Source organism: Hyla sarda, chromosome 5, assembly GCF_029499605.1.
Source record: "Hyla sarda isolate aHylSar1 chromosome 5, aHylSar1.hap1, whole genome shotgun sequence".
Lineage (NCBI taxonomy): Eukaryota > Metazoa > Chordata > Amphibia > Anura > Hylidae > Hyla > Hyla sarda.
This window is the reverse complement of record NC_079193.1, coordinates 56,921,543-56,945,984: the sequence shown is the minus strand read 5'-3', so window position 1 is coordinate 56,945,984 and position 24,442 is coordinate 56,921,543. Positions and strand designations below refer to the sequence as shown.

The 24,442-nt window shown below is 43.2% G+C and overlaps 1 protein-coding gene across 7 annotated transcripts in view; it reads right to left on the bottom strand.

Annotated features, from left to right (window-relative positions):
* ESYT2 (extended synaptotagmin 2) overlaps positions 1-24,442 on the bottom strand; it is a 172,652-nt gene that overhangs the window by 38,660 nt on the left and 109,550 nt on the right. For all 7 annotated transcript variants that reach the window (XM_056519550.1, XM_056519553.1, XM_056519552.1 and 4 more), the window contains exons 7-11: positions 14,952-15,007; positions 14,376-14,496; positions 8,617-8,793; positions 5,563-5,645; positions 530-578 (exon numbers count right to left, since the gene is read on the bottom strand). In XM_056519550.1, coding sequence (XP_056375525.1) covers positions 530-578; positions 5,563-5,645; positions 8,617-8,793; positions 14,376-14,496; positions 14,952-15,007 — 486 coding nt within the window. The remainder of the gene's footprint in view (positions 1-529; positions 579-5,562; positions 5,646-8,616; positions 8,794-14,375; positions 14,497-14,951; positions 15,008-24,442) is intronic.

The following is a 24,442-nucleotide window of genomic DNA, read 5'->3' as shown; positions in this document are numbered from 1 at the left end:
ATTTAGCCTGACACTGCTTTCCTGTGTGTAACAGGTACAGTAACCGGGAGAAAAAAAAGACAGGTTATTACTTGCTGGACTTAAATAGAATTTGGAGCAGCGATGGGACTTCCCCTCCCCTGTCTCTGCAAAGTTAGAAGCATCATGGGAAATGTAAACTGCATTAGGAAAAAATATCCAAGGGAACATAGGAATCAAGACGGAAGATAACCCATGCACATTACATCAACTGAATTAGGAATACATAAGGGCAACTATATTATTCTCTAATATTTTATAGAAACAAAATAGAGATTTGACATTCATTTTATGCTGTGGACAACTACAATAAGAGATGCTACCCACTGACCATCACTTTTGCCACGGAATGCAGCACATACTGTATTCAGTCATGAACACAGAAGGTAGAGAACGTGTAAAGCATTTCTGCTCCACCTCAAGGAATGAATAACACCATATTGAGTTTTAAAGCGTCATAAGTAGCGAATATATCTGTACATTCTCTGAATTCCACCATGCACTTCCTTACCTCATCTACAACTCTTTCTTTCTCCACTTCAGTCAGATCGATCAAAAGGCTAAAAGAAAACAGAAGGGTTAACTGTCCGGACTGAAATAGATTTCCACTTGTGCCTCATCATCTATGAGCAGCGTTTTCCAACCGGGGTGCCTCCAGCTGTTGTAAAACTACAACTCCCAGCATGCCAGGACAGCCAAAGGCTGTCCGGGCATGCTGTGAGTTGTAGTTTAGCAACAGCTGGAGGCACCCTGGTTGGAAAACGCTGTCTATGAGTGATGGGATTGAAATCTACTGCACACATTATGCCAATTCATGCTGTACCATGTACCACCCAGGATTGATTTAACCCCTTAAGGACCGGGGTTTTTTCAATTTTTGCACTTTCCTTTTTTGTTCCTTGCCTTTAAAAAAATCATAACTCTTTCAATTTTGCACCTAAAAATCCATATGATGGCTTATTTTTTGAGCCACCAATTCTACTTTGTAATGACGTCAGTCATTTTGCCCAAAAATCTACGAAGAAACGGCAAAAAAATCATTGTGCGACAAAATTGAAAAAAAAAACGCCGTTTTTTAACTTTTGGGGGCTTCCATTTCTATGCAGTACACTTTTCAGTAAAAAATGACACCTTCTCTTTATTCTGTAGGTCCATACGGTTAAAATGATCCCCTACTTATATAGGTATGATTTTTTCCAGAGGTACGACAAAATCAAAACTACATGCAGGAAAATTAATACGTTTAAAATTGTCATCTTCTGACCCCTATAACTTTTTTATTTTTCCGTGTATGGGGATGTATGAGGGCTCATTTTTGCACTGTGATCTGAAGTTTTTATCGGTACGATTTTTGCATTGATAGGACTTATTGATCGCTTTTTATTCATTTCTTCATGATATAAAAAGTGACCAAAAATACACTATTTTGGACTTTGGAATTTTTTTGCGTGTACGCCATTGACCGTGCGGTTTAATGAATGATATGTTTTTTTAATTCGGACATTTGCGCACGCGGTGATACCATATATGTTTATTTTTATTTACACAGTTTTTTTTTTTTTTATGGGAAAAGGGGGGTGATTCAATCTTTTAATAGGGAAGGAGTTAAATGATCTTTATTCACTTTTTTTTTCACTTTTTTTTTGCAGTGTTATAGGTCCCATAGGGACCTATAACACTGCACACACTGATCTTCTATGTTGATCACTGGTTTCTCATAGGAAACCGGTGATCGATGATTCTGCCTGGATCTCAGGCACTGTGCAGTCATTTGGCGATCGGACAGCGAGGAGGCAGGTAGGGGCCCTCCCGCTGTCCTGTAAGCTGTTCGGGATGCCGTGATCTCGCCGCGGCTATCCCAAACAGCCCACTGAGCTAACCGGCAGTTTTTACTATCACTTTTAGCCGCGTGGCTCAGTTTGAGTGCGCGGCTAAAGGGTTAATAGCGCGCGGCACCGCGATCAGTGCTGAGCGCTATTAGCGGCCGGGTTATATCACGGGAGCGGGACCAAGGACGTACTCATACGTCCTTGGTCCTTAAGGGGTTAAATATGTAGAGATACAAGGTAAACTGAATAGATAACTTCAAGGGTCCACATTACAATATAACCACCTAGCCGGGTGTGGGTACGAGTCCGTCACATCATCCACACAGTCACAAGCTATATTGAAACAAACACACAAAACCTCCAAGAAACTCGGGATCAAGCAGGGCGCATGGAACTCAGGTAAGGTGGGAAAGGTTTATTACCCACAATGCAACGCGTTTCGCGGAGAACGGCTTCATCAGGCATCATGCCTGACGAAGCGGAGCGGTTCTCCACAAAACGCGTTGCATTGTGGGTAATAAACCTTTCCCACCTTACCTGAGTTCCATGCGCCCTGCTTGATCCCGAGTTTCTTGGAGGTTTTGTGTGTTCGCTGTGTATCCCAGGAGCGGCTGCTGGATCCATGATCTACTGATCTATACATGCTCCTCCATTGTTGTGCTTGGATTAGTACCCAAATCTTTCACATATATCTAAGTTATCACACTATCACCTTGTTTTAGCTGATATTGAAACAAAGTCCTTCAGGGCAACAATATATTTCTGGAGACATCGAGGAGTCCTCTGTGCTTGGAAGAAGCTTGTTTATAAGTAAGGGCTATGATCTGTTTGTTTTGTTCCGATATGGCTTGTGACTGTGTGGATCAGATCATGGACTCTATGAGGGACATTTATCAATGTTTGCTTATGTATTCTTTTTTTTAGTCATTTTTTCCTTACTTTTTTTTGCTTATGTGCGACTTATTTATCAACTGGATTCAGCCTGTTGATAATTTTCTTTCACGTAAGCAATTTTTCCTTTTTTACTTTGGTAGTAGCTTTTTCTGCTCCATGTTTGAGCTGGAGTAAATTTAGTCAATTTTTAACCCTGTTGCGACTTTTTTGCGCAGTTGCGACTGTCGCAGTTAATAAATACCTGACTACCCGTAGTCCATTTTAAAATTATTACTACGTAGTTAATTTTTGGAAAACTCGCTTTTCTCGCTTTCCAGTCAAAATGTCGCACGAAAAATCGCATAATCGCAGTTGCAACAATTTTGCGACAATTATAGTAAAGAAAACCTGACTAAACCCGTTGATAAATGTCCATATATATTGTAATGTGGACTTTTGGAGTCATCTATTCAGCTGACCTATAACATTGATATTGAAATTCCAAGAGATCAAAGATCCAACCTGAAATGACTATGGCTCCTTAGTGGTCCGTGGTAAACCAAATTCAACCTATCTTTTTTGAGGGAACTCCCACATTGTATGATCCTATGTCACCCCCTTACTATTTTTAGGGACTATCCCTTCCTCCTTTGTCCGGACCCATTCCTAATTCTCAGTACTTTACGATTCAAATGACTTCTTGTTAGTAGCTTAAAGGGGTACTCCGGTGGAAAACAATTTATTTTAAATCAACTGGTGCCAGAATGTTAAACAGATTTGTAAATTACTTTTATGTATGTAAATTACTAGTAAAAAATCTTAACCCTTCCAATACTTAGCTGCTGTATAATGCACAGGAAGTTCTTTTCTTTTTGAATTTCCTTTCTGTCTGTTCACAGTGCTCTCTGCTGACACCTCTGTCCATGTCAGGAACTGTCCAGAGCAGGTATAGGCAACCTTCGGCACTGCAGATGTTTTGGACTACATCTCCCATGATGCGCTTACAGCCAAAATGCTGACTAAGCATCATGGGAGATGTAGTCCAAAACATCTGCAGTGCCGAAGGTTGCCTATACCTGCTCTGGACAGTTCCTGACATGGACAGAGGTGTCAGCAGAGAGCACTGTGGACAGACAGGAAATAAATTCCAAAGGAAAAATAACTTTCTCTGTAGTAAACAGCAGATGATAAGTACTGGAAGAATTAATCTTTTTTAATAGAAGTAATTTACAAATATGTATAACTTTCTGGCATCAGTAGATTTAAAGAGGTAAAAATCAAGCACTTTATTCAATTTACTAAAGAAAATGTAGGTCTGGAAGTCCCTGGGCTTAATGTGTTTTGTGAAGGAAGTTGTAGCATTCTAAATTACTTGAATAATTATATTTGGTTATAATTTGTTCCTATCTTTGTACATGCATCCTGCCACTTAAAAAAAAAAAAAAAAAAAAAAATTTGACATGTTGAAGAGACATGTCAGAAATTTTGATCGGTCAAGGTCTGATTGCTTAGACCCTGACCGATCGCTAGAACTAGCTGAGAGAAGTGTCTGTTCATCGAGACAAACTAAAAATGTAAGTCTATGGGATTGTTTTGATCAGCCGCACTTTTCTCCCCACTCCTTTTATCAATTGGTCCATGTCTGAACACTCAGACCCCCACCGATCAAAACTTTTGATTTGTCTCTAGGACATGCCAAAAGTTTTTTTTTAAAGTGACACATACACTTTAAAGTCCCAAGGTGCACAAATGGTAGAGTGTACCCTGTCACTTTGATAAACTTATGACATGTCAGAAGTTTTTTGATTGGTCGTGGTCTTGTGTTCAGACCCTGACTGATCACTAAAAGAAGCAGGGACAGAAGCAAGCGGCTGAGCAGAGACAGTTCTACAGACTTGTATTAGGAGACAATCTCCGTCTTGAGGTACAGAGAACGGGCTTTACTTGCACTTCTCCTGGTTCTGTCTAATGATCGGTGGTCTGATCACCTGATTAAAACTTGATACGACAAATCAAAGTTTTTTTTAAATGACAATGCCTATTACACTTTAATGTTCTACTTTTTTGAAAATGCAGTGTTTGCCAAACAGGGTGAATCAAGCTATTGCAAAACTACAACCTCCAGCATGCCCGGACTGCCAAAGGCTGTCCGGGCATGCTGGGAGTTGTAGTTTTGAAACAGCTGAAAGCACCCTGGTTGGGAAGCACTGACCTTAAAGGGGTACTCTGGTGGGAAACTTTTTTTTATTTTAATCAACTGGTGCCAGAAAGTTAAAACAGAGTTATAAATTACTTCTATTAAAAAAATCTTAATCCTTCCAGTACTTATTAGCTGCTGAATACTACATGGGTGATTCTTTTCTTTTTAGAACACAGAGCTCTCTGCTGACATCACGAGCACAGTGCTCTCTGCTGACATCTCTGTTCATTTTAAGAACTGTCCAGAGTTAGAGAAAATCCCCATAGCAAACATATGCTGCTCTGGTCAGTTCCTAAAATGGACAGAGATGTCAGCAGAGAGCACTGTGCTTGTGATGTCAGCAGGGAGCTCTGTGTTCCAAAAAGAAAAGAATTTCCTATGTAGTATTCAGCAGCTAATAAGTACTGGAAGGATTAAGATTTTTTAATAATAAAAAAAAAAAAAAAAAGTTTTCCACCGGAGTACCCCTTTAACAGATATAGGGGTAAGAACAGAGAACATAGTTCACATAATACCCAATGTTTGCACATATATAATGTTTTCTAGATCAGACATTGCTACGCACCACACATTGAGGGCTTATTCAGTTCTATAAATTCACCTTTAGTATAAAGAGAAAAATATAGTAACTTAGATACTCACTTGCCCAAGAAATCATCCTTATCTGTATCTTCATCAAAGAGTTCTATCTCCAGCTCTTGGCCAGGGTGCTCATAGATTAAGGCCTGTAAATAGGAAATTGTGGATAAATGATAAAAGAATAAAAAAGCAAAGTAATGTAAAACCCTGTAAAATGTTCCGGCCACCATGTTCACCTGTACTGAAGTACTGTAACTTGTCACGGTCTGGGCAGAACATTACTCATACAATGGCGCATATAATCCATTTTGGTAGACAATGATGTCATCTTACATCATCTCAAATGTATCAGACAGAGGTGACGGAAATGCCCTGTGGCTTAGTGATCAAAACATCTTATCAGACAATGACAGGATTTGTGAATTGACCTTCATGTCCCTTGTCTGGGTGGTAAAAGTGTTAACAATGAAACACTGTAAAAAAAAACTAAAAATTTTGCGGAAATTCTGGACCCCAGACTCAGCCGGAAGAATTAACATGTTCCCCCCCCTGGAGGCACCTTGGTGGAAAACACTGGGCTAGAAGTACTCTGACTTTATGTGGCGCCATTGATTGATTATTTAGCCATCGAGTTACAACTTAAAGGGGTACTCCGGAGCCAAGACATCTTATTCCCTATCCAAAGGATAGGGGATAAGATGCCTGAACGCTGGGTTCCCACTGCTGGGGACCCCCATGATCTTGCACGCAGCACCCTGTTACAATCAGTCCCCGGAGCACATTCGTTCGGGGTCTGATTACTGGCGATCACGAGGGCCGGAGCATTGTGACGTCACACTCCGCCCCCTCAATGCAAGCCTATGGGAGGGGGCGTGTCAGCTGTCACGCCCCCTCCCATAGGCTTGCATTGAGGGGGCGGAGCGTGACGTCACAATGCTCCAGCCACCGTGATCGCCAGTAATCAGACCCGGAGCGAACGTGCTCCGGGGACTGATTGTAACGGGGTGCTGCGTGCAAGATCACGGGGGTCCCCAGCGGGCGGACCCCCACGATCAGGCATCTTATCCCCTATCCTCTGGATAGGGGATAAGATGTCTTAGTGCCGGAGTACCCCTTTAAGGGTATGTTCACACATACAGAATCTGCTGCATATTTTTGCTCCATATTTTCTGCAGCCGATTTTGCTACCCATTGAAGTTAATGGGTAGCAAAATCAGCTGGAGAAATTATGCAGCAGATCCTGTACGTGTGAACATACCCTAAAGCAGTGGTCTCCAAACGGCGGCCCCTTCTGATGTTGCAAAACTACAACTCCCAGTATGCCTGGACAGTTAATGGCTGTCCGGGCATGTTGGGAGTTGTAGTTTTACAACATCAGGAGGGCCACAGTTTGGACACCACTGCCCTAAAGGAAGACAATGAGATGCACATAATCTTTTGGCCTGCATCTGTCATTGGATAGTCAACAGCACTACTAAGGCCGAGTTCACACGACAGGGTTTCCTATCAGAATTCTGCTTAGGTTGGAAATGATTGCTGTCATTGGGATTCCACTGCACACTACGGAATTTCAGCGGCAGACATTCCACAGCTTAAATTCTTCTGCCGGAATTATGAACTTGTTCATTCTTCACACAGAATCACCTGTGCAGACGTTATCATCTATGGGGAATCGCCAGCCAGATTTTGTCTGGAAATTTCAAAGTGTGAACCTGGACTAAAGGACTTAAAACAAGTAAATCCATTTACAATTATAGGACCTATACGCTCTTTGGCCGACATTTATCATTGTCTTTAGACTGTTTTTTGTGTCTAGAAAATACGCAAAAAAAGAGCAAGCAGGGTTTATTTGCGCCTTTTGTTTTACACATTTCTGCTGATTTTGAGTTGCAATCCAATGATTTTGGCAATACACATGATATGGAAGGGTTTTATCAAATGGACTTTTTAGTGAAAAGGCGCAGAAAAAGGTGCAAAGCCACTGAAAAGCCTCTAAAACTACACCAGCCCAGACTTAGCTTAGCTTTTTGGTGTATGTGAAGAGAAAATGTGACCTGCAAAATTTATGAAATACTCTGTGACCATTTAATACATTTGGTGCTCCTACACATTACAGCACACAAAAAAAGGTGTAAATAAATGCTTCACTTACACCTACAATGATAAATGCTTCACGAACACCTACAATGATAAATGCTTCACGAACACCTACAATGATAAATGCTTCACGAACACCTACAATGATAAATGCTTCACGAACACCTACAATGATAAATGCTTCACGAACACCTACAATGATAAATGCTTCACGAACACCTACAATGATAAATGCTTCACGAACACCTACAATGATAAATGCTTCACTTACACCTACAATGATAAATGCTTCACTTACACCTACAATGATAAATGCTTCACTTACACCTACAATGATAAATGCTTCACTTACACCTACAATGATAAATGCTTCACTTACACCTACAATGATAAATGCTTCACTTACACCTACAATGATAAATGCTTCACTTACACCTACAATGATAAATGCTTCACTTACACCTACAATGATAAATGCTTCACTTACACCTACAATGATAAATGCTTCACTTACACCTACAATGATAAATGCTTCACTTACACCTACAATGATAAATGCTTCACTTACACCTACAATGATAAATGCTTCACTTACACCTACAATGATAAATGCTTCACTTACACCTACAATGATAAATGCTTCACTTACACCTACAATGATAAATGCTTCACTTACACCTACAATGATAAATGCTTCACTTACACCTACAATGATAAATGCTTCACTTACACCTACAATGATAAATGCTTCACTTACACCTACAATGATAAATGCTTCACTTACACCTACAATGATAAATGCTACACTTACACCTACAATGATAAATGCTACACTTACACCTACAATGATAAATGCTTCACTTACACCTACAATGATAAATGCTTCACTTACACCTACAATGATAAATGCTTCACTTACACCTACAATGATAAATGCTTCACTTACACCTACAATGATAAATACCGGCCTATGTCTATGTGCCTGGTAAGAAGAAGCAATCCCCACCTGCAGCTCCTTACCTCATATACTTCATTCCACTTGGGGTTTAGATTCTCTTTGATAACTTTGCTCTGGAACACCTGATTGCCGATCCTGATGACGCCGTACGGGTCAGACTTCCCTTTCACAAGTCCTTTCATGTACGTGTCCTTCCACATCAGATCCTGAGCTTCAATAAAATGTATCCTCAAAACTCCCTGTTAAACAAGAGGAACAGCAAAATGGGATGATAATGATGGAGGTGAATGCTGGAAGTTGTAGTTTTGCAACCACTGGAGACCACTGACTTACATTCTCTCTGCTGCTATATTTATCTAAGTTGTATGGGAACCTTCAGGTTGGCCGGGAGATGACAAATGATACAATATGCAATCTAAGTAACCGGGGACCTTATTAGCTTAGAATATCTATCTATCTATCTATCTATATATATGTATATATAAAACTCAACATGTGTCTGTGTGTGTATGTATGTATGTATGTATGTATGTTCCAGCATCACGTCCAAACGGCTAAAGATATTAACATGAAACTTGGCACACATGTTACTTATATGTCAACAACAAACATAGGATAGGTCATTTAACCCTTTCCCACCCCGATTTTCCAGGGGCGGGGTTTATGTTTAAAGTCCCATGCAAGTCAATGGGAAATATATGTTACTGCATAACTTCCAAACGGCTGGAGATATTTCCATAATACTTGGTCACATGTTACTTATATATCCACTTAAAATATAGGATAGTTAATTTAACCCTTAACTACCCCCATTTGTGAGGGTCAGGACTTTTGTTTAAAGTCCCATGCAAAACAATGGGAAATGTATGTTCCCACATAACTTCTGTACGGCTGGAGATATTTCAATACCTGGTACACATATTACGGGTCGGGATAGGAGGTCGGGATAGGAGGTCGGGATAGGAGGTCGGGATAGGAGGTCGGGATAGGAGGACGGGATAGGAGGACGGGATAGGAGGACGGGATAGGAGGACGGGATAGGGGGTTGGGATATGACAACAATATATGAGGACGGGATATGAAGTCAAAAGCTTCCTCCTTTGTTTATCTTCCTTCCCAACAAGGATTAGGAAGGAAAAACCGGGCAATGCCGGGTACTCAGCTAGTGTTAAATAAATCTTGAACCTGAAAGGTTAGTAACAAATCCCTTTAAGGTTATGGATTAGAAAAACAATTTTGCAAATGTACAGGTACATGGCAGTATTTTGCAATAATATTTGTAGGGCAATATCAGTGTTGTGCTCCGTTCAGAGTTGAGTTAGCTTAACCCCTTCCCGCTATTGGACGTATGCATACATCCAGGTCAACTACACGTTCGCGCAAATGGACGTATGCATACGTCCAAGCAATCTCCTGCTCTGCTGCGGGCAGCGCAGGAAATCGCCGGCGGGACTCAGCTTTCAATCACAGCCGGATTCCCACCGCAGCTGCTGGGGCCGCGATCGCGCTGGTCCCGGCAGCATTAACCCCATAGATGCCGTGATCAGTTCTGATCACGGCATCTATGGTGTTTGCAGGGGGAGCGCTCTCCCCCTGCCCACCAACGGCGGCGCCGCGATAAAATAAGGGGGATCGGGGGAGTCCAAGACACCCTCGATCCCCCTGAAGGGATAGGAGTGAGGTGGCAGGGGTGCCACCCCCTCCTATCCCTGCTATTGATCGGCCGGAGCGACCAATAGCAGACTGGGGGCGTTAAAGTTCGGTTCCCCCCGCTACGCCCACCCATCGGTGTCCGGGCACAGCGGGGGGAACCGTGTAGTAGCGGCGGTCACTTACCCGGCGGCGGAGCTCCAGATGAAGGCGGTGGCTATGATCATGGCGGCGGTGGAGGAGAGTATGGCGGCGGCGTGTCCGGGAGTCTGTTGCCTAGCAACATCTGCAGGGTGACAGTTTGGAGAGTGGTCTCTAAACTGTGGCCCTCCAGATGTTGCAAAACTACAACTCCCACCATGCCTTGACAGCTGTTTGCTGTGTTGGCATGCTGGGATTTGTAGTTTTGCAAGATGGGGTTCAGGCTAGAGATCACTGACAGTGGTCTCTAAACTGTAGCCCTCCAGATGTTACAAAACTACAACTCCCAGCATGCCCAGACAGCAGTTTGCTGTCTTAGCATGCTGAGATTTTTAGTTTTGCAACATCTGGAGGGCTACAGTTTAGAGACCACTGTCAGTGATCTCTAGCCTGAACCCCTCTAAATCTTGCAAAACTACAACTCCCAGCATTCAGGAACAGCAAAAGGCTGTCTCGGCATGCTGAGAGTTGTACTTGCGTGCCTCCAGCTGTTGCATAACTACATCTCCCAGCATTCCCTTTGGCAATCAGTACATGCTGAGAGTTGTAGTTCTGCAACAGCTGGAGGCACACTGGTTGGGAAATACCGAGTTAGGTAATAGGTTCTACTACCTAACTCAGTATTTTCCAACCAGTGTGCCTACAGCTGTTGCAAAACTACAACTCCCAGCATGCACGTTCTATCAGTGCATGCTGGGAGTTGTAGTTTTGCCCCCCCTCCCATGTGAATATACACACATACACTGCCCCCCCCTTCCACCTCCAATAAAAATGAAACACGTATCCTACGGCAGTGTTTCCAAAACGGAGCCTCCAGCTGTTGCAAAACAAAAACTCCCAGCATTTCCGGACAGCCATTGACTGTCCAAGCATGCTGGGAGTTTTGCAACAGCTGGAGGCACCCTGTTTGGGAATCACTGGCGTAGAATACCCTTATGAAAATCCCTAATTTAGTCCTCAAATGTGCATGGCGCTCTCACTTTGGAGCCCTGTCGTATTTCAAGGCAACAGTTTAGGGCCACATATGGGGTATCGCCCTACTCGGGAGAAATTGCCTAACAAATTTGGGGGGGCTTTTTCTCCTTTTACCCCTTGTGAAGTTGGGGTCTACACCAGCATGTTAGTGTAAAAAAAAAAAACATTTTTTGTACACTAACATACTGGTGTTGCCCCATACTTTTAAATTTCACAAGCGGTAAAAGAAAAAAAGCCCCCAAAATTTGTAACGCAATTTCTCCTGAGTACGGAGATACCCCATATGTGGGCGCAAAGTGCTCTGCGGGCGCACAACAAGGCTCAGAAGGGCGAGTGCACCATGTACATTTGAGGTTTAAATTGGTGATTTGTACAGGGGTGGCTGATTTTACAGCGGTTCTGACATAAGCGCAAAACAATAAATACCCACATGTGACCCCATTTTGGAAACTACACCCCTCACGGAATGTAATAAGGGGTACAGTAAGCATTTACACCCCACAGGTGTCTGACAGATCTTTGAAACAGGGGTTTGTGAAAATGAAAAATAAAATTTCTAATTTGCACAGCCCACTGTTCCAAAGATCCGTCAAATGCCAGTGGGGTGTAAATTCTCACTGCACCCCTTATTACATTCCGTGAGGGGTGTAGTTTTAAAAATGGGGTCACATGTGGGGGGGTCCACTGTTCTGGCACCACGGGGGGCTTTGTAAATGCACATGGCCAAATTCTCTCTCCAAAAGCTCAATGATGCTCCTTCTCTTCTGAGCAGTGTAGTTCGCCCCCAGTGCACTTCACATCCACTTATGGGGTATTTCCATACTCAGAAGAGATGGGGTTACAAATTTTGGGGGGTATTTTCTGCTATTATCCCTTGTAAAAATGTAAAATTTGGGGGAAAACAAGCATTTTAGTGTTAAAAATTTTTTGGTGGGACATATGCAAAAGTCGTGAAACACCTGTGGGGAATTAAGGTTCACTTTATCCCTTGTTACATTCCTCAAGGGGTCTAGTTTCCAAAATGGTATGCCATGTGTTTTTTTTTTTTCGCTGTCCTGGAACCATAGGGGCTTCCTAAATGCGACATGCCCCCCGAGCAAAATTTGCTCTCAAAAAGCCAAATATGACTCCTTCTTTTCTGAGCATTGTAGTTCGCCCGTAGTGCACTTCAGGTCAACTTATGGGGTACCTCCATACTCAGAAGAGATGGGGTTACAAATTTTGGGGGGTATTTTCTGCTATTAACCCTTGCAAAAATGTGAAATTTGGGGGGAAACACACATTTTAGTGGAAAAAAAAAATATTTTTTTTTACATATGCAAAAGTCGTGAAACACCTGTGGGGTATTAAGGCTCACTTAATTCCTTGTTACGTTCCTCAAGGGGTCTAGTTTCCAAAATGGTATGCCATGTGTTTGTTTTTTTTTGCTGTTCTGGCACCATAGGGGCTTCCTAAATGCAACATGCCCCCCAAAAACCATTTCAGAAAAACGGACTCTCCAAAATCCCCTTGTCGCTCCTTCGCTTCTGAGCCCTCTACTGCGCCCGCCGAACAATTTACATAGACATATGAGGTATGTGCTTACTCGAGTGAAATTGGGCTACAAATTCAAGTATAAATTTTATCATTTTACCCCTTGTAAAAATTCAAAAATTGGGTCTACAAGAACATGCAAGTGTAAAAAATGAAGATTTTGAATTTTCTCCTTCACTTTGCTGTTTTTCCTGTGAAACACCTAAAGGGTTAAAACACTTACTGAATGTCATTTTGAATACTTTGGGGGGTGCAGTTTTTATAATGGGGTCATTTATGGGGTATTTCTAAGATGAAGACCCTTCAAATCCACTTCAAACCTGAACTGGTCCATGAAAAATAGCGAGTTTGAAAATTTTGTGAAAAATTGTAAAATTGCTGCTGAACTTTGAAGCCCTCTGGTGTCTTCCAAAAGTAAAAACTTGTCAATTTTATGATGCAAACATTAAGTAGACATATTGTATATGTGAATCCAAAAAAATTTTTTTGGGAATATCAATTTCCCTTACAAGCAGAGAGCTTCAAAGTTAGAAAAATGCAAAATTTTACATTTTTTCATCAAATTTGGGGATTTTTCACCAAGAAAGGATGCAAGTTACCATAAAATTTTACCACCATGTTAAAGCAGAATATGTCACGAAAAAACAATCTCGGAATCAGATTGATAAGTAAAAGCATTCCAGAGTTATTAATGTTTAAAGTGACAGTGGTCAGATGTGCAAAAAAGGGCTGTGTCCTAGAGGTGAAAATGGGCTGCGTCCTTAAGGGGTTAAAGGGGTACTCCGCTGCTCAGTGTTTGTAAAAAACTGTTCTGAATGCTGGAGCCGGAAGCTTGTGACATCATAACCCCGCCCCATCATGACATCACGCCCCACCCCCTCAATGCAAGTCTATGGGAGGGGGCGTGACAGCCTTCACACCCCATCCCATAGACTTGCATTGAGGGGGCGGGGCTATGATGTCACGCGCTCCCAGCATCGGCTCCAGCGTTTGGAACAGATTGTTCCCAACCCTGAGCAGCGGAGTACCCTTTTAAAGGGTTATCTAGAACCAAAAACAAAAACTGCACCACACCTGACCTCAGGTTGTGTATGGAATTACGGCTCAGTTCCATTGCAGTGAACAGAGTCAAGGTGTAATACCACAAGCAACCTAAGGACAAGAGTGGAGACATTTTTTTTAAAGAAAGTAGCTCTGTTTTTCTCTTTCTGGATAACCCCTTTGATTTCGGTCACTTCACTTGACTACTCCATGTTGTTGTAGGTCACAGCTCTGTGAGGGCAAAGTGTGATCTGTTTGATGCCAAATATGTTTTTTTTTTTTTTTTTGCACATAATTTAGGCACTGCTTGCCAATTGCGCTTGGCTTTGAAAGCAACATACACCACAAATTAAAATGTGGCGCATATTACTCCCTTTTTTTATTACCTCCTTCAATACGTTTTGTTTCCTTTTCTACTCACCTTGGGAATAGGGAAGCGTAGCTGTGCAATCTGCAGGTCACTTACAAGCGGAACAGTGATGCGATTGGGAAGAACCAAGTGGTTGGAAATAATATCCAAAATTATTGTATCAGAGACTCCGCTGTTAATAAAAAAAAAACATGCTGTGTTATCTAAATTCTCACTTAGCATACTTGTTAAAGAAGTCATTTTCATTTTGAAGAGAATAGAATAGTGGCCTGCCCCTTGCCTTTGCAGGGATAAAGCCTTCATTACAAGGATTCTTCTGGGGAGGATGGTAAAATTCCAACCCGGATAATCCCATTAAGAGTAAAAGCAGCTATGACAATGGTTCTAGCAGTGCATTTTTAATTACACTAATAAATATTTTTTTGGGGGGTATGTATCATCCTTTTTTGCATATCGGCAGCACTGTCCCGTCACTTTCACTAGGTGGCAGTACACGGTTTGACATGACAGAATTCCATATTTTAGTTTCCAGTCTACTTTGCCAGAGGAAAACACGCACAGAAAATAGATTTATGTGCAGGCACGCTGGTTTGGAAACACTGATCTAGATCAGATATTTGTACTTACTTCAGACCAGGAATATCCAACAGATTGGTAAGTCCTGTCCAGTTGATATCTAGGAGCTAAAAAATAGAAAATAAATATTTATTTATGAAAATGACAAAGTTTGCAGCTATACAACTATCAAAAAACTAGAAAGGTCCCGTGAACAAAGATTTCACCTCAGAATGAGTGAGAAAACAGCTTTCTATTATTTTTAATGGGAATTTACGGTACAGTTCACACTATAAGTTACAGAAAAGATTCTTTCCAATGCAGGCTTGAAATCAGAAGTGACATTGTAATCCGCAGGTGTGGGGGGGGGGGGGTCTTAAAGTGTACCTGTGAACAAGGAAAAAAAAAAACAAGGATGTGCTGAACACAGATAATTATGATCATGTTCAGTTTTCTGTGTTAACTCTAGTTCTGGCCAGATAACAGCCTCACTGTGCTGCTCAGGTCTCCTGTATTCCTCTCCCTAGCAGAAGTGTTTGTGAAAAATCATTACATCTCGTTACATCTCCTGCAGATACTTCCTGGGTCTGTGTCTCTTTGCAGTGACCCAAATGAAGAGGATGTCGGGTGTATTGCAAATTGACCTGTATCTAGTGGCCAGAGATATAACGGCTGAATACTAGGTAACACATGCATTCTTTTTTTTTTTTTTAACAGAAATACATTGGAGATTGTGCATCTTTAAGTGACAAAGTAAGCTCTGCTATATCTCTGTATGGTTTATTTTACATCAATGTATTTATCAGGGTAAACCCAGTATAGAATCAGTATTACAAGGACTTTAGTTATTACTATGAACGCTGGAGGAAAAACGAAACACACTTCTGCCGTTATGATTTCTTTCCCCATCCTGACTATGACAGGAAATGCAAAACCGCTAATTCAACAGACACCCTTCTAGAAGGACTGGAAACACGCTGTCAGGTTCCTAGCCAGGTCTTGTACATTCATTTAGGATAGTGTTACCCAACCAGGGTGCCTCCAGCTGTTGCAAAACTACAACTCCCAGCATGCCCGGACAGCTAAAGGCTGTCCGGACATGCTGGGAGTTGTAGTTTTGCAAATGGAGGCACCCTGCTGGGAGTTGTAGTTTTGCAACTGGAGGCACCCTAGTTGGGAAGCACTGATTTAGGCTTTGGCAGCTTTTGCATCTGAAAGTCCAAATAAACATAGGTGGTGTATGCTGGGAATGGTAGTCAAGCAATTCTGTAAGGGCCCATGCATACTACGGAAATTCAGCTCAGAATTATTCAGAATTCCACTTGCAGCAGCCTCTGCAGGAATCGACACTTAATGGCCGCATGGGCATCAAGTACTGTCTCAGTGACTGCATTAGAGTTCCCGGCAGAATCCAGGGAAGTAACGAACATGTTCATTCTTTGGCGGAATCTGGATTAGTGCTGGCAGTTTCGCTATGGAACTTTCATAGTGTGCACAGTGCAGCAGAATCAAATTGAAAACAATGGGAGGCTGCTGCAAGCTGAATGTCTGTAGTGTGCATGGACCTTTACACACAGATACACAATCTAAGATCGTCATCTTAAAATAATAGAGATACACTTTACGTGTCTTTACTGTAGTGGGGTTAAAGGCGTTTCTCATTGAAAGACAATAATCCCCTGTTTTTAAATCACTAGGGATCATTCTGCAAGGAACTGTAGTTTTGACAAAGCTGGAGGCACCCTGGTTAGAAAACCAGGGCTGTGGAGTCGGAATCGAGGAGTTGGAGGAAATTTTGGCTACCTGGAGTCGGCAAACAATGCACCGACTCGGACTCCGACTAAATTTAGACTGGAATAAAAAAAAAAAAAAAAAAAAAAGCAAGTTTAAATGTCCCAATTCACAAAAAGTTATAATTAATGACTTCTCTACTGTAAGAATAAAGACCAATGCATGCAGTGCCTCACGTAACCGCAAAACAAAACAAACACGTTAAGTGACCATGAAGAAGCTTTTCATGTGCTTCACCATATGGCACGCAACGCACAATTAGGAGTGGCAATACTTATACTTTCCATTGTGTTGTGCTCTGCTGTTACAGGGAACCCATGGGTAACCTAGCCTCTCACTGATAAGGGGTTAAGGAAATATATTTTTTGCAGGACTAGAGACACTTGTATAAGTGAAGGGAATGGAGGGTCAATAGTTCAAGACTGAAGCTGTAAACCGTTGGAAAAACTGCTGCCCTTCAGCTAAGGCTATAAAAACTTGTAAACTCGGTTGTTAGCTTAAAGGGGTACTCCGCCCCTAGACATCTTATCCCCTATCCAAAGGATAGGGGATAAGATGTCAGATCGCCGGGATCCCGCTGCTGGGGACCCCCTGGATCGCCGCTGCGGCACCACGCTCTCATTACTGCACAGAGCGAGTTCGCTCTGTGCGTAATGACGGGTGATACAGGGGCTGGAGCATCGTTACGTCATGGCTCTGCCCCCTCAATACAAGTCTATTGTTATTGTATTGAGGGGGCGGGCTGTGATGTCACAAGGGGCGGAGCCATGACGTCACATTGCTCCGTCCCCTGTATCGCCCATCATTACGCACCGGGCGAACTCGCTCTGTGTAGTTAAGAAAGCGCGCTGCCGCAGCGGCGATCCAGGGGGTCCTGACATCTTTACCCCTTTAACTTGACTATGGGATTCTACTAGGGAAATCATGTTTTATAATAAATGCCCTTTCCTGGATCCTCCCACTGCCCTATTTTCAGCAGCAGATCAGCACACAAACTGTTCAATACAGTAGACTGTTGGCTTCCCAGCCAGTAGTCCTGTAGTAATGACAGGTATGTTGCCTTTCTTTCCTTCAAGGAATGTATAAAATACATTCGCATATTAATACAGAGGAGTCGGGGAGTCTGAGTCGGAAGTACAAAAAACTCCGGAGTCGGAACATTTATCTACCGACTCCACAGCCCTGTAGAAAACATTGGTCTGTTGCATGGAAGGGAGCATAGGTGTGTTTCAATGGCTAGTGTGTGGGAGGGAGAAAAGTGATCTCACACTTACAAACAAGGAATCATGGGATTTGTAGTAGGAGAGAGAGAACTTAGCATTAGAGAACATAGCCATTTCACAAAAAGATGGCCACAAAGTCAGGGTAATCTCACAGCACAGCCATTAAGCCCCAAGACAAGTACTGACCCTTCCTAAGCATGTCCATCACTGGCAGGTAACTATGGTGGATAACCCATTTAAGCCTGGCAGAACAGGGAGAAGCAGCTGGAGACTTCATCAATCATGAAATCCATTAGTGTGATTGGAGTTTTAGGGTAGGGTCACCAGCAGAGTATACGACATAGCGTATTTCTGTGCTAGCAAAGTCTATTGGAGTAATAATAAACACCCATAGACTTTGCTAGCACTCAATTCTGCAGCATATATACCATGTGTGACCCTACCCTTAAAGTAGAAGTATCATGGGGAAAAACTTATGCCCTATCAAAAAGATAAGGGATAAGTTTTAGATTTCCGGGTGAGGTGGTCAGGGGTCTTTAAGAGCGGCGCATAATGGTCCCCGTATGAAGCAGGGGCCACGCCCACTCCATATGCCTCTATGGGAATGCTGGAGATATCTTAACGGCTCTCCCATAGAGATATATAGAGGGGGCATGGTGGCCCCGTGCAGGAGATCGCTGGGGGATAAGTTTTTCCCCATGGTACTTCTCCTTTGAGGCGTTTTCTCTGTAGGTGTCAAATCCCGGAATCAATATTCCCCCCAGCGGTAATCATATAATGACAATAAGATTAACTTCCTCAAACCTTCTTTCCAGGGGTCCCCACAATATTAACTGGGATTGTCCATATGATACATCCCCCTTTGTCAAGAATGGTGCTCAGTACCACTACACATCCGCCGCAAAATTGTGGACTCTCAGGTGAGGAATACAAAGGGTTTCGAACAACCCCAAGAAACGCAGCGGGCACTATCCATGAGGTGACATGAAAATTAAGATAAGTGAGGGTGCTTGTTGCATGCACGTTTTGTCTCAGGCAGCAAAAAGACTAACCCCCCCCGTCAATACATCATACTGAATATTATTTCCTACCATTGTGTTTTATGCATCAGCAAAGGTAACATCCTATTACTACAAGAAGATATAATGTAATGTTTACAGAACATAAAAGAGGGCTCTGCGGCATAAGGGTTCCTCTTATAATTCTTTATTTCTCTACGCAAGGCTGTTTGAGGACATGTAGGCACGTTGCCTAGAAGCCATCAAATTATAGGAAGTATCTGTGGTCAGCACTGAGAGATATGACTAGAACTGGTGCCACTCACTGGAGCGGCATGCAACAGTATCAATGCCAGCCGAGGAGCATGGCATATCTGATGTCTGTTTCCTGCAGATGTGGCTCAGAAGAACAAATAACAGTATACATCTCCCCTGTATACCACCGTCCTGGACCATTACGTGCACTCGTGTCTTCATATATGAGCCATAACGTAAGGCCCAGCAAAACTTCATGTGCACAACAAAGGAAATACAAATACATAAGCCACAAAAGTACAAATTCTGAGGAAGAAAGTAGCATGAAACCGCAGAGACACCTCTCCAGTATCTGAAAATAATCTTATTATTCTCTAGTTTACAGAGAACCTGCCACTATGGCACACCTATAAGAATATACACGTTACTTTAAAGGGGTACTCCGGTGGAAAACAATTTATTTTAAATCAACTGGTGCCAGAAAGTTAAACAGATTTGTAAATGACTTCTATTAAAAAATCTTAATCCTTCCAGTACTTATCACCTGCTGTATACTACAGAGGAAGTGCTTTTCTTTTTTGATTTCTTTTCTGTCTGCCCACAGTGCTCTCTGCTGACACCTCTGTCCATGTCAGGAACTGTCCAGAGTAGGAGAAAATACCCATAGCAAACCTCTCCTGCTTTGGACAGTTCCTGAAACGGACAGAGGTGTCAGCAGAGAGCACTGTGGACAAGACAAAAAAAATTCAAAAAAGAAAAAGAATTTCTTCTGTAGCATACAGCTGCAAAAAAGTACTGGAAGGGTAAACATTTTTTTTTTTTTTTATAGAAGTCATTTACAAATCTGTTAACCTTTCTGGCACCAGTTCATAAAAAAAAAAAAAAAAGTTTTCCACCGGAGTACCCCTTTAACAAGACCTCTGAAAAATGAAAAAAGCGATCTGATTGGTTGCTATGGGCAACGATAAATCTCCCCCATAACATGTAATCTGCACTGCCTAAAATGCATATTACATGCTATGACAATGTTTCCCAACTAGGGTGCCTCCAGCTGTTGCAAAACTACACCTCCCAGCTGGTAATTGTAGTTTTGCAACAGCTGGAGGCACCCTGGTTGGGAAACACTGTGCTATGACAGTACCTGTAGATTTTTGTGGATTTCACACATGAAAATTAGCATGTAATCTGCACTGCGTAAAGTGTGTATTACATGCTAGGACTGTTTCCCAATCAGGGTGCCTCCAGCGGTTGCAAAACTACAACTTCCAGCATGCCCAGACAGCCAAAGACTGCTGGGTATGCTTGGAGTTGAAGTTTTGCAACAGCTGGAGACACCCTCGTTGGGAAATACTGTGCTATGACATAACGTGTAGATTTTTGTGTGTGAAATCTACATGTAATTTTGCAACAGCTGGAGGCAGCCTGAGAACATACCCTGACACACTATGTCATTTGCGCCCCAAGGAATTCCTGGTGGAGATTTTGCGCGCAGACAGAAATCCACTGAAAGAACGTACACAAGTACAGAGCTCGAATTTCCACTGCGGAAATTACGCAGTGTTAACAGTGCTGCAAAATCCTACTGAAGACAACGGGGCAGAAGTATGGGCCCTAAGTGTATGGGCCCTACGGGTATGTTCACACAGGGCTGAAATGCTGCAGATTATTAGCAGCTTTGCTGAAGGATTGTTTCAGATTTTGAACCCACTCTTGCAAATCCCAGCACACAAAAAGCTTTTTCTTGCGTCGATAGCGCCCTCTTATGTGACACTACGCCAATCCAGATTTGGCCCTCGTGAAGAAAGCTGCGTTGTGATCGGTTCCATTGGGCAGCTATGCAGATTCTGTTTACTTTTGCGTCATCCTTTTTGTATCATGAATCCGGTCCACAAATCGATGAGCTGGCCGCCCTTTCCTCCGTTCGAGGATTCGCGCTCCGCTCCATACAAAGACATCTCTTTCCCCAGAACTTAAGCTTTTAATCTGCCGCAAATGACTACAACATTCTCTCCAGCTACACGAGAGGATGCCAAGTGTATCTCAGAACTACGCTACAACATTTCCAAACAATAAGTCACGGGGTCGGCTCAGACGCATTTGATAAGAATGTACATTATTATTAATTTGGACAACATTTCCTTATAAGGGGACAGAAGTCCTGCTAACACTCCAGGGACGGCCAGCAAACCTCTGCCAATACTGCTGGGCTGGAAAATATGAGAGGGACACAATCCTGACATATTAATGCAGCCAAATAATTCCACTGTCCTGACAAAGGGATGGTGTGCTCTTCCATTTCATCATATAAGCCTCATAAACTGCATTGAGACAAACCGCCCATACTTCAATATATCGAACAGTAAAAAGTCTTAAAGGAGTAGTCTAGTGCGGAAAAACGTATCCCCTATCCTATATGTATAAGCTATCGGCCCTAACCTCCACAGAGTATCGGTATCGGCCCTAAATAAACAATATCTGTCGATCCCTACACGGGGGGCCCCAGCGGTCGGACCCCCCTGTGTAGGGATCAACCGATATCATTTTTTTAGGGCCGATACCGATACTCTGTGGAGGTTAGGGCCGATAGCCGATAACTTATACCGATATTCCGGTATAACTTAACGGCTATTTATCCCCCCACGGCGACAGCTCTGCAGATCATTGATTTAAAGCGGGCGCTTTAAATCAATGAACTGCAGCGGCTTTTGCGGTCCCAGAGACCGCCACCGCCACCCGCTTCTCTCCCCCTGCCTGTCCTGGGGTCCTGAGTCCTATAACCATTACACCCAACGCCACCCACCACCACCCCGACCCCCCCACCCGCACCGCGCCTGGCAGGAGCCAGAAATAGCGCGGACCCCGGGAACAGGTAATTATAAAACCGGGGATGGGGGGGGCAGTGGCCGGGGCAGTGGTGTGGGGGTGCGATGTGGTGGTGGGAGGGTACGTCGCGGTGCGGTGGGGGGCGGTGCAGGGGGTGGGGAATTATCGGATTATCGGCAAGGTAATTGCCGATAACGTCCAAAATGGTGAATATCGGCCGATAATATCGGCCAAACCGATAATCGGTCGATCCCTACCCCCGTGATCTCCTCTACAGGGCCCTGGCAGCCCCCGAGGAAAGGGGGCATGTTGACCACCGCACGAAGCGGCGGCTGACACGCCCCTTTAATACAACTCTATGGCAGAGCCGGAGCACTGCCTTCGGCAATCTCCGGCTCTGCCATAGCGATGTATTGAGGAGGCGTGTCAGCTGCCGCTTCGTGCAGTGGTCAAATCGCAAGGGGGCCCCAGCGGTCAGACCCCCCCCCTCCCCCGTGATCTGAAACTAATCCCCTATCCTTAGGATAGGGGATAAGTTTTTCAGCACTGGACTACTCCTTTAATTTTTGGTGCTATAAATGATTCAGAGAAACTGCAGAACTCCTCTACAAAAGGTGAAAATTCCAGTTTCCATCTCTGATCTACACTGAAAATCCCTTGGCCCAAAGATATGCCAAGACACTGATCCAACTGTTACCTCAGCTCTCTGTTAGAGACATTTCCATCTAATAAAGCAATGGCATCTGAGTTCTGGGAGCCCCTTTTGAGCACGTAAGAGGATCCTAACATCTATGACCGTGGTCTCCAACCTGCGTAACTCCAGATGTTACAAAACTACAACTCCCAGCATGCCCGGACAGCCATTGGCTGTCCGGGCATGCTGGGAGTTGTAGCTTTGCAACATCTGGAGGTCCGCAGGTTGGAGACCACTGATCTATGATGTGTCCCATACACTGCACAAACACATAAGAGGAGATCCTGCATTTCTAGGTTTCTCTACACTTCCTAAGGAGCAGCAGCATGGATGATGGCATAGAACAGTACTGAACAGTATTCGTTGATAACCAAGTCCTGGGGAAAATCTTATACTCAAAGTAATCTCTTGTGTAGTCTCTCTTTGTATTCTCTCAGCATCTATGCCTGCTTCTGTCTGTCTACTCACTGCTCCTCTATAGCATACTTCTAGACACAGCATGTAACCTTAACTCTCAGTGATCTGACAGTATTTCCTGTAAAATCAAAAAGGGAATAGATGTTTTTTTCAGACTGATAGCCTGATAAAATGAGAACAATGCATTTTTTTTTTTTTTTTTTTGCTTAAATAGAAAGTTTTTAAAGGGGAACTCCAGTACATATCAAGTACTTCTTTCCTTATTCCAATGTTTGGACCCCTTGCTATTAGACAGGTATCCCCTATCCACAGGATCCTGTGGATAAGGGATAAGTACTTATGTATCAGAGCTCCCCTTTAAAGGTGGTACAGGGGCCGACTGCTTTGTGCCTATTAAGTTTGTTGAAGTGACCGTGACCTTTTTCACATCACATCTTTCATTTACCTTTATTGTTTGTACAATTTGGAAAGCTCATTATTTACACTCTAAGGGGGAGATTTATCAAAACCTGTGCAGAGGAAAAGTTGCTGAGTTGCCCATAGCAACCAATCAGATCGCTTCTTTCATTTTACACAGGCCTTTTCAAAAATGAAAGAAGCGATCTGATTGGTTGCTATGGGCAACTGGGCGACTTTTCCTTTGGACAGGTTTTGATAAATCTCCCCCTAAATGTATCTACAGGGTTACATTGGCCCAAAAGAGGCAAAAAGAGATTTTCTTTGGCCTCGGTCAGTATACATCAAGTTCACCCCAAAAATGAAATACAGACTTGCGTAGTAGACTTTTTTATTCCATATAAAAAGGTATCTTGTATACATACATTCCTGTTACAAGGATGCCAAAATAGCCTATAGGTCAGACGGACCGCGGCCACCAGTCATCTGGACCGCCCGCCGGATCTCCCCTCATTCATTTGTATAGCTGTTTCTAAGACACAGATACAAATGAATAGCTGCAGCCCGGAGCGAGGGAGCACTGTGCCTACCGGCCGCCCGGCCATTCTCCTGTGATGCAGGTGGAGCGATTAGCACGGCCTGCATCATCTGCTCTGGCCAGGCCTGACTAGAAGAGGCCAGAGTAGCAGAGCAGCATGAGAACTGGGACGGGGAGCCAAAGCTCAGGTAAAAATTTGTGTTCCCCCCCCACGTGTGACTCTCCAGTTGTTTTAGAACTACAACTCCCATCATGACCTTCTGTCTGTGTATGATGGGAGTTGTAGTTGGCAACAGCTGAAGCGTCACAGTGGCAAAATGTATGTGGGGGCACAGTGGCATCATTAATTCTGGGGGCACGGTGGCATCATTAATTCTGGGGGCACAGTGGCATCATTAATTCTGGGGGCACAGTGGCATCATTAATTC